Below are 10,794 nucleotides of genomic sequence, written 5' to 3'. Positions count from 1 at the left end.
TGCCTACTTAGACAGCAGCGTTTATGACGCCCAAAATACACTATTGATGCCCAGAAGTGTTTTCTAAAAAGTTTTGTTTACGTAAATAATATTCAGATGTAGCCTACCTAAAATGTTACCTTTTTTCCCCATTAGACTTGGATAGCAAGGAGAGGGTACACTACTGTCTAGACAGAAGAGAATCCGTAGGATTGAGACAAAAAGCGGATGGACTGAACTGGAGCACTGAAGAGAAAGCGGGCTTCATAAAGTCATTTTATATAAAGTCTTTGGTTTCAGGGGGTTTAAAAGTGTGGTTGAAGAGGCTACGGGTCCGTGGAAATGTAGAGAGAAACCGTGTTAAATTCAAATAAAATTGAATTCGAATTGTATCGAATCTTTGTTTAAGACTTTTTTTTTTTTAGTATTATTATTATTAGTTTTATTTTTTTATTAAATGCTTGAAAGAACAGTAACAACAACTGTCATCTATTCAAATGTGTCTTATGATGTGGTTTTACAGCGTGAATCTTCGGTAACCCTGATCCTGTGGCTCCCTCTAGTCTAGTAGACAATATTAAGTAGTATAATTCGCTATTTAACTCTCGCACATCATAATTTATGAAACTAAAGCGTGTTTGCTCAGAATGACTTATTATCAGATGTTTTTGAGGAGTTAGACTTTGTGCACACAAAAATATAGCCCAATAGTCATAATGGGTCATCATACCACCTAACAAACATAAAAACTGTATCTCCTAAACTGTTTAAGATCGAAATTCTATTGATAACCTTTTTTTTTTCTTTTTTTTTGTCAGCATAGAAGTAGGCTAGAACTGATGTGCGCAAAATTTGGTAAAGGTCTGACTCTGATAAATGGACTAGGTGTCGTTTTTTTAACGGTGTAAGTTTTTAGATTATCATAAAAAAAATAATTTAAAAAATAGTTTTTATTCATTTTCGGGATTTTTTTTTTTTTTAGCGATATTGGCGGAATTTCACCTTATGTGAACCTTGAGTGTGTCCTAATATTACAAATATTGAGTTGAATATTATGAAGCCTCTAAAGTGACATAGTGAAGAAAAGTAAGTATTTTACGAGGTGGTCAATTCGTACGAATTCGTACACCCTCACTCGTTTTCGTACGATTTGTTTATAGACCCACGTGACGGGCAAGTTTCGGTGTTAGGGTTGGATATATATTTCGTACTTTTCAAATACAAAGTCGTACGAATTATAGCCACCTCGTAAAATACTTACGCATTACCGTGAGGCGTGAGATCGGTCTGGTTCCACCCCAAAACTGTAGCTTCTCTCTCGCGTTTGCAAAGAGTTTTGCGAGTTTTTCGGGGGAACGCAAAATTTTTAGGTGGAGGGCAAAGTTTTTATGGGGAAACGCAAACATGTTGCGAACGAGCGCAGAAATCTTATTATTTTTTCCTCCCGTCTCATCCCCCCTAAACTTTTATGACAGAATAATAAAGACAATCAGGTTCCAGCATAGGCGCCGATTTATGTTTCTGCCTGATGATTTTGGAGCTAATTACTTTAAATTCAATGTATCATCATGCAAAAACGCAGAGCACAGGATTTTATGATAGGTTGTTATGTTGTAGCGTCATGCTAGGACTCACCCACGATCCACCAATCAGAGAGCTTCCCGAATCTCAATCGATTTTTGATTGGTTAAAATGAATGGAGAATATCTCGTTTTTTTGATTAAAAGAAATAGATTAAAATAAGTAAATGAGTGAATAAATACATGCAGTGTAACAGTACAGTATTATATTGAGTAATACAAAATAGGTGCAAATGATGTAACTGCATAAAATAATATTTTTGAGCAATGATCTTTATACAAGAAATTTTAAAATCCAAGACTAATTAAAATTAAAATTTAAGTTGAATTAAAAACTATAAAAGTCTTTTAAAATTTAGGATGGGGTCCCTTTCATGAGGATAATCATATTTAGGGATCTTAAAGATTGAAGACACCCACATTAGACAGTAAAAGCATTAGTTTACTTTACAAACACTGGAATCCACAGGGTTCCTGCAAACAGTGGACTTGCATTTAGTTTCATTCAAAAGGTCTTGAGAAAGTCCAGCATCTTCAGTGGTTCTCCTGTAATAACGCCTCAGGCTCATGATTGCCCTGGAAATATGAACACATTCTCCTCATTACAGCGAGACAAATAACTCACATATTATTTCCTCATTCCAGTTTAATATTTATTTTCAAAAGGTTCTTAATAAAATAGAAATTAACAAATCAAAACAAGAAATTCTTTTTAAAAAAAAAACACATTTAAAAATCACAAACTACTTAGCATTGGAAATTCGCTGTGAGTTTCAACAAACTGATAAATACAAGAGACGGTTCACTGAGCGCTGGATCACCACCACAGAGAGCCAAACAACTCCAACATTTACACATTTACATTTTCTTTTCAAAGACCCAAAAAAGGAAAAGGAATCCGGTGACGATGACGAAACCTCCTCTTCAAGAAGCTGTCGAACCCTGTGGCATCACGAACACAGCAGAACCTGAAGCATTCGACAGTAATCCTCAAGTGAACAGTGAGACGAACAGTGCATTAAAACGGTTCAGATGCTCGGGATCTCAGGACATCTCCGCGTCCTCCATCTTCATCATCTTCTTAGGGGTTCCTGTGAGCGAGTCCTGCAGGACAAGAGCACATGCTTAGAGAAAACTCAAAACCTCAAATTAAAACTGGTAATGACACGTCTCTCCTGAGTACTCATGCCTATCACATGGCCATTTTTGTTTAACGATCGCATTATAGATGTTAGTGACGCTTTGACCTTTTCTAGTTTGAGGCCATGATCACACAACACAATCAACCAAATGCCACATTTTGCAATCCTGCATAACTCGCATTTAACTGCAAAATAGTGCAGTACTACTCAAAGGTGCACTGGTGTGATAAAGAAACAAATGCATGAATGAGAAAAAAAAATAAACAAGCTCTCTCCGTTTAGTTCTCATGTATGACTATTGTACAACTAGTGTCATACATCATAGGGTTCATACACATTTTTCATACTTTTCACATTTTTTTTTTTAGAAAACAAGATATAATTAGCCATTTTACTCATGTAGTAAATACCTCTTGATTTAAGATTTTTTTTTATATATATATATATATATATATATATATATATATATATATATATATATATATATATTAGGGCTGTCACGATGTTAGATTTTTCACACCACGGTTATTGTGGCCAAAAGAATTCACGATATCGATATATCGCGATATCTATAGAATCTATGGGGGGGGGGGGGGGGGGGGGGGGGCAAAATCTATGGCAAATTTTTGTGAAGGAAGACAAGCATGTGGTGTTTATCTGGTTTCAAACTGAAGCCAAACACTGTCTGAAGGTTTCCTGAAGAACTGAAAAGCTCTTAAAGGAGTCATAACCTGCAATTTTCACTTTTCCACGAGAATCAATGTATGTTATGATCGACTAACGATTATACACTGGCCGGGAAGCCGATATTTAAAAGTGAAGCGTTTGTTTACCTCAGGGTAAATAAACCAGCGCGCGTGCACGCGCACTCAAATACGAGATTTTGATTTCAGCTCCCTCTTGACGTCATGAGGTAGTAGGATATACCATATATGGACACCGCAGCAGGAAGCCCCCCCTTCCCCTCTCCCCCTCATATTCAGTTCAGTCGGGAAAGATGGAGAAACCGAGTGCACACCGGACTTGCTCTGTGGTTGATTGCCATAAAAAACATGTAAATGTGTTTTATCTCCCAAAATCGGACGAAACTATCAGGGACCAGTGGATGAAATTCATTTGTAATGACGCTGTCCCAACAACCCTTTCAACTGGCGTATCGTTATGTGTGTGCGCTAAACATTTTACACCTGAATGGCTGAATCATTTACAAATTTGGGGCAATATCAGGCGAAGTTGGCCTCGAAGCTCCGTTTGGGAAAAGGTGCCATCATGATAGTAAACGTCTCATCTCAATAACCACTGTAAGCTGATAAAATAAGTAGACTACATCTCCGTTAATGTAATCGACATTAAATAAAAGGTAAACCTATGTGGGAGAAAATAGCAACAAACGTTTTATTTAGCTCGAACTGATGTTAATGTATGTCTCAGTCAAAATGATTGTCTTTACCATTCAGAGACATCTTCATGTAGACGTCCATCCAACAACTCTAAATCTTCCCTTTCCAGCTCTGGTTCAGAGTCCGGCTCAAACATGTAGGGTTGAATCCCGTAGGTCGCGGCCGAGTCGGGTTCTTTCACCACTTGCGCCATGATGTCAGTTTGTAATGATGTTACCTGCGTGTCAACCCCCCTCCTTCCTTCAACCAATCAACGCGCCCCTCATTTGCATTATTAAAATGAGTGTCCACGACAGCCAAAACATCGCATTGATCTCGCGAGACAATAATGCCTTCAGAAATAAGGGTAAAAGTAGGTCTGTGTTTATTTTTTTCCACTTTTCTTTTTTAGAAGGGCCTGAAAGACTATAATACAGCAGTAGGTATCCAATGTAATACTAGGTTATGACTCCTTTAAACCTGTAGTTGCACTGGCACCAATAAAGTCATGCAGATAGCAGATTTGAATAAAAAAAAATCAAGTGCAAATACAAATACAAAAATAAGAGGAGTAAAGAAAACGGGGTTCTTAATAATCACCCTTTATTAAATATATGAACACAGAAACCCCCTGTTAACAGTTAATGTCACGTTTCCCATTCCATGATGACTAGTAAAATAATATCCGCGTCGCGTCTATGACAACTCGAGGTATTGCACACCGGACACGCACTTTCTCAGTTTATGGCCAGCAATATCATTATGTTTAAGGACATTATGGAATTGAGATAATGTCTGTACTATGTTATGATTATACTGTACAATTAAATACAATAGTTGCTGAGTCTGTGATCTGAACACTTTCATGCTTTGAATATCACGATTATATTCATATCAATCAATTCTGAGTTTATATCTCCCAGTTTATGTCTCACAATTCTGACTTTATATCCCGATACAAAAACTCGCAATTACCTTTTTTATTTATTTTCCTGTGGCGGAAACCAGCGTCCATAGGAACCCAGTTAATGTCGTATGCCACAATATAATGAGGTTTTCACCAAATCCTGGAAATTACCACCATTTTTTAAATCACACCAAAGTGTATTCCTGGTGGCTGTGATGTGATGTACTTCAGTGTTGGGAACTGGACTGGGAATCTTACCTCCGTCAGAGACAGTGACGCTGCGTTGGCTGATGGACACTGGGAGTCAGGATCCGCAGAACACTCCACATCCAACTCAAAGTCCATGATTTCCCCCAAGTCAATCTCCTCTCTGACACAGAAACACAACACTGAGTACATGAGCACTGGAAACTCTCAAACATTGTGTTGCTATAGTATAACTATATAATATGAGTAAATCACTCGCATATGCGACTAAACCTTCACTCTGGGGCGACCAAATGTCTATCATTAGACATTGGCTAATAAATTCTCAGATTTTACTCACCAGTGTGTGTGTGTTTGAGGCTAAGTGTAAGTTTAGCATGGATATATTTTCACTCGCTGAGCGCTTGAGTGTTTCGCTCACCGTAAAGCGATCTGGACTATTTCAATGCAGCGCAGTGGATGCGCAGAGTATTTGATGTACCCTAAACTGTAGTCACTTTACTGTGTTTCTCACACACACGCAAAGAGAGAGAGACAGCGAGAGAGAGAGAGACAGCGAGAGAGAGAGAGAGCGAGAGAGAGAGAGAGCGAGAGAGAGAGAGAGAGAGAGAGAGGAGACTTACATACCATGCGTAATTGACACGCTACATGTAAACTCTAGTATTTGCCTTAGGAAAATGTTTGTATGTTCATTTGGAATTATTCAGCTTTTAAGAACAAGCAGAAGATAAGCCTGTTTTTCCGTTAGTGGGCGGAGCTAATGCGCAAAAGGCTAAATCTCATTGGCTGGACTGAGCTCATCCCTGTTAATATTTCAGCAAATCAGTTCGAGCAAACGCTGACAACGTGATTAATATTCATGAACCCAGCAGCTCCTCAATCCTCAGAGCTCCACCACCAGTCCTAAGTTCAGTTAAAATGACTAATGTCCTAGCCAATGGCGATTCTATTGCTCATGGTGTGTGTGGAGGGTTGTAACGGTGTGTGTGGAGGGTTGTAACGGTGTGTGATCTCACATCTGCTGCAGGTCTCCAGCGGGGGGGTCCCAGGCGTGCAGCTTGACCCGCCACAGCTTGATCTGCTGGTCCCACGAGCGCCGGCTGTACTTCTTAAACTTGTTTGGAGTCTTCGGATGAACGCCTTGCTCTCTCATAGGCCTAAAAATCATAAAAATAATCTTCAACACTTTGACAACAAGACCATGCGAGAGGTCATAGCAGATCACTACATCATGATGTCACGCACTTGGGCACTTCTTTGATGTATCGGTCATACGCGAGAGTGTTCTTCCCGTAGTTGATCTGCTTCTGGCGGCGCACGAGTATGGCCTCGTCGGTCTCGAAGTCGCCTTTACCCGGAGAATCCTTTGAGTCTCGAGAGTCTCTGGAGTCTGAACTGGGGGAACAAGAAAAGCTCGGGTTACGACTCAATCCAGGACAAGTTACACCTGATGTACACCGCCGATCAAACGCTTGGGGTCAGTGTGACTTATGTTTTTAAAAGAAGTCTCACCTGATTAAAAATACAAAAACAGTAATATTGTGAAATATTATTACAATGTAAAATGGCCGTTTTCTATGTGAATATACAGTGTAATTTATTCCTGTGATCAAATCTGAATTTTCAGCATCATTACTCCAGTCTTCAGTGTCACATGATCCTTCACAAATCAGTCTAATATGATTTGATGCTCAAGAAACATTTATGATTATTATCAATGTTGAAAACAGTTATTACATTTTATTTCAGGATTCTTTGATGAATAGAAAGTTCAACAGAACAGCATTTATCTGGAATAGAAAGCTTTTGCTTTTTTTGTATTACTTCAGGCAAACTGGTGTGACGTCACTTCAGTCAAACTCAGGCCAAAACAAAGTTGGTTTTGTGTTGGAAAACCGCTTGCCAAAGTGAACTTTCCGGAAGAGTTCGCTCTATCTGCTAAACCCCTTCCAGCTCCCATTGGTCCGTATGGTGATGATGTAATATGTGGGTGTGGCTCTGAGGCTCCGCCCTCTTTGAGGTGTAAATCTTAATTTAATTTCTTCTGTTCAGTCCGTCAATGTCAGAGACAAGTGAAAACTAGAACACACTGGAGAGGCACTTTATATTAGAAAATGTTGTAATTCTAATTGAAAGAGACACTGTATTTCATGTTTAATACTGTAAAGCTGCTTGATTATAAGCAATATGTTGTATAAAGTGCGATATAACTACACATGATGTGACAGGAGTTGTCTCAGCCCGCGCAGTTACATCCGGTACTGCATTGCAAGACGTTTTTGCATTCGGTGGAGATAATGGCAAATTACACTCGCTGTTTACAAGAACTTCCAGCGGTTAGCGTGACTGATGTTAACACTATTGTGAGGCAGTTTGCTGTCACACCTAAGAGTAAGAAAGAGAAGGGCTTTAAATGATATATTTCGAGCTACATCGACAACTTTGAGGGTGAGTATCCTCTCATATCATGCGAAATCCGACTCTGTTTCTAAACTCGTCTTCTCCGTTTCTGAGAAAACTAATTTTATGAAAGTTTTGCCGCTAGTACACTTCGCTATAGAGCGCGCTAGGCGGAAGTAAAGACGCTGGCTGAGATTCTACCGGAAACACGTCAGCAGCGTTCGTGCATAGAGCCTATTGCAGAGCTTAGGCCTCAAAGAGGGCGGAGCCTAAGAGCCACACCCACATATTACATCACCATTCGGACCAATGGGAGCAAACTTTTCTGGACAGTTCACTTCAGCAAGCGGTTTTGAACTCCCGAAACAAACTTCACTATGGCCTGAATTTTGAATGAAATGACGTCACACGATTTTGTTCTTTTGCTTAAAGTATATCAGAGCTTTATGTAAAGAACTAAAAAACTGCACCCCCAAAAAAACCTGCCATCGTTCACCAAACCAGCCCAAACTCACGATGTTCCTGCACTGAGCTGGTGTCAAGATGCTCAGACAAACATCTACACAGTCGTAGTGTTTACGCTCTTCAGAGGAATCAGAGGATTCGCAGCAGAGAGGATCTTAACATGGGAAAATTACACCAGCTTTTTGGAGACGTAAACACTGAACACGTTACAATCACAAACCTTCCAGATGAGATTTTTCTGTCTCTTTGAGGAACGTCCACTGCGAGAATCCTCCTCCTGTATCTGGAAAACAGAAATCACCAATTAACGGCGTATCACTGCGGTCACTTACGCCTGTACATTCATATTAACAAATCAAATGTATATTTAGCCAAGAAAACTGGTCCTGCGTGTAATATAAATCTGATCTGATTGAAAAGCATGAATGAAGCGAGGCAACGGACCGATGCATGTCACGCCGGACGTCTGAGCGCATCTCCTCGGCCTCGACCTCGTCGCCCCAGTTCTTCACTCTCGACACCGGACCCTCGCTCTCCGGGGTCGTGAAACTGCACACAAACATTACATCACGTCAGACCCGTTTAGTGACGACAAATTAAAGGGATAGTTCACCTAAAAATGAACATTAGCCCATGATTTACTCACCCTGAAGACATCCTAGGTGTATATGACCACCTTCTTTCAGACAAACACAATCTGAGTTATACTGAAAAATATCCTGGCTCTTCCAAGCTTTATAATGGGAGCGAGGTCAGAGGTCACTCTTCCGCCGGAACTGGACTCACGTACGGTCGTTACCGGAAGCCAGTGGTTATAGTTTATAAAGTTATAAATATGTATATTTTTCTTACAAAAAAAAGCATGGCTTTGCTTCAGAAGTCGCATGGATTACTTTTATGATGATGGATGCACTTTTTTGGGCTTTAAAATTTAAGGTACCATTTACTCCCATTATAAAGCTTGGAAGAGCCAGGATATTTTTTTATATAACTAATTGTATTCGTCTGAAAGAAGAAGGTCAGATACACCTAAGACGACTTGAGAGTGGGTAAATCATGGGGTAATGTTCATTTTGGGGTGAACTATCCCTTTAACTGACCATCATACGAATGCCAGGATGAGATTAGATGCAATTTAATTAAATTAGCAAAGAAGTTAGAATTGATGCATCTGATATACTGAACAAAATGTCAAAGTAAAGTTGACTCTGTTGAGAAAGCAGTGTGTTTCATGCACAGGTTATTGGGATCAGAGACTGGACGCACCTCTCGGGTCGGCGTGAACATCTCTGATCTCGGCCCGGATCATCTTCAGCTTTCCTCAGACTACCATCTGCTCCGCGCTTCCTACACTGGGACCATCGGGAAGAGCCTTTGTTCCTTCAATCAAGACAAAAGACATGAACAGAAGCATTAAAAAAAAAGAATGATTTTACACATTATCTGGACATTGTACATGCATTAAAATATGAGCAGTTTTATTTATTTTTTGTAAATAATGAGCTCATGCAAAAACATCAATCATTATACACACTTGGCCACAAAATCTGCCGTGCTGTAAATATCTTTTTGCACCAATAAGCAACTTTTTAATCTAAAACACGCTAATATTACTGTTTTAGTTAGCCTTTGTTTTCAAGGCGCCACAAAATAATCTGCTGTCAACACACACTGTTCACTAGGACAGAAATATAACGACTGAATGAAACAGGCACACCGAGAGAGGTATTAATGTTTAATGTGGTTTGAATGCGGTGATAAAATCTTTAATGTTCTCATGGCGCCAAATCCTCATTTACACTCCAAACGAAGGCGGGAGAACTTCACACCTCGTTCACTAGCTGCAGAAACGCGTCCATAATTAAAAGAGGTAGGGATACATGGGGGAAAAACTGGAATAAGTTAAAAGGAGTGCAAAAACGCATGCTTTAATGACCCAAAATAGACTAAATGTTGCACTCCGGAAGACAATAGCTTACTTAGTGTCTGGCTATGCTAGCAAACCGTGCGGCTATAAAGTCATAAACCATGAAAAGTGAAAACGACCACACACACACCAAGTTTTGAACTTCTTACCTGTTTTCGTCAGGTTTGCAGTCGTTTTCGTAGCTGTATCTTTGCTGTTCGGACATTTCTTCAAGTGGAAATTATAAACCGCGCGTACGAACAGCACAGCAGCCGGGTTTGGATTAAACCGCGCCAACGTCCCGCAGTGTACGTCAACATCCAGGTCACGTGACACTTGAGGGGCGGCGCTAGTGACGTGACTCGCACATAGCCCCGCCCACATCCGTCGATCTTCAAATTATCAGGATCGTTAGTTTCTCTCAGTCTATGGTGTGTAGATCACATCAAGAGTTGAGCGCGTAAAATGACGCAGGTGCTCTGTTTTTCCGCTTTAGAAAGCTGTGGCGGGAATCCAAACAGACAAAGCCCACAAAGGACTGTTTGGAGAACTCTTCTCTTTAAAAAAATGATGTAGTTTGATCCCTATATGAGGGTGGAAGAGTAATATGTACGTCATGAAGAGACTGATGGAAAACTAATGGGGCTTTCGGTTTTAAAAATTTGTCCTTCTTTAATACAAGAAAAACGACTCCTACTTTTGTGATCATCAGTTGAATCTGGTGTCATAACATTTTGAGATATATAGATAACCTCAGAATTGATCTTATGTCATCGGCTTTAGAGAATTAGTCCATCACAGTATTTCAGTATTTAATACAGTATTAATA

At 39.8% G+C, this 10,794-nt stretch overlaps 1 protein-coding gene across 2 annotated transcripts; it reads right to left on the bottom strand.

Annotated features, from left to right (window-relative positions):
- Window positions 1–2,187: 2,187 nt before the first annotated feature.
- On the bottom strand, window positions 2,188–10,280 carry slbp (stem-loop histone mRNA binding protein). 2 transcript variants are annotated; one of them, XM_084430048.1, is made up of 8 exons: window positions 10,136–10,280; window positions 9,326–9,439; window positions 8,504–8,608; window positions 8,280–8,342; window positions 6,440–6,589; window positions 6,211–6,351; window positions 5,246–5,357; window positions 2,188–2,663 (listed from the first exon to the last, which is right to left on the bottom strand). In XM_084430048.1, the coding sequence occupies exons 1-8, from the start codon at window positions 10,189–10,191 to the stop codon at window positions 2,604–2,606; spliced, it is 801 nt and encodes a 266-aa protein (XP_084286174.1). In that variant the 5' UTR covers window positions 10,192–10,280; the 3' UTR covers window positions 2,188–2,603. The 2 variants fall into 2 exon arrangements, with proteins under 2 accessions (XP_084286174.1, XP_084286175.1); XM_084430049.1 differs by having other exon boundaries at window positions 8,280–8,336; window positions 10,136–10,271.
- Between the last annotated feature and the right edge of the window lie 514 nt (window positions 10,281–10,794).

This window comes from Rutilus rutilus (assembly GCF_951802725.1).
Source record: "Rutilus rutilus genome assembly, chromosome: 14".
In the NCBI taxonomy this organism is placed as follows: Eukaryota; Metazoa; Chordata; class Actinopteri; order Cypriniformes; family Leuciscidae; genus Rutilus; species Rutilus rutilus.
This window is presented reverse-complemented; position numbering and strand designations above follow the sequence as displayed.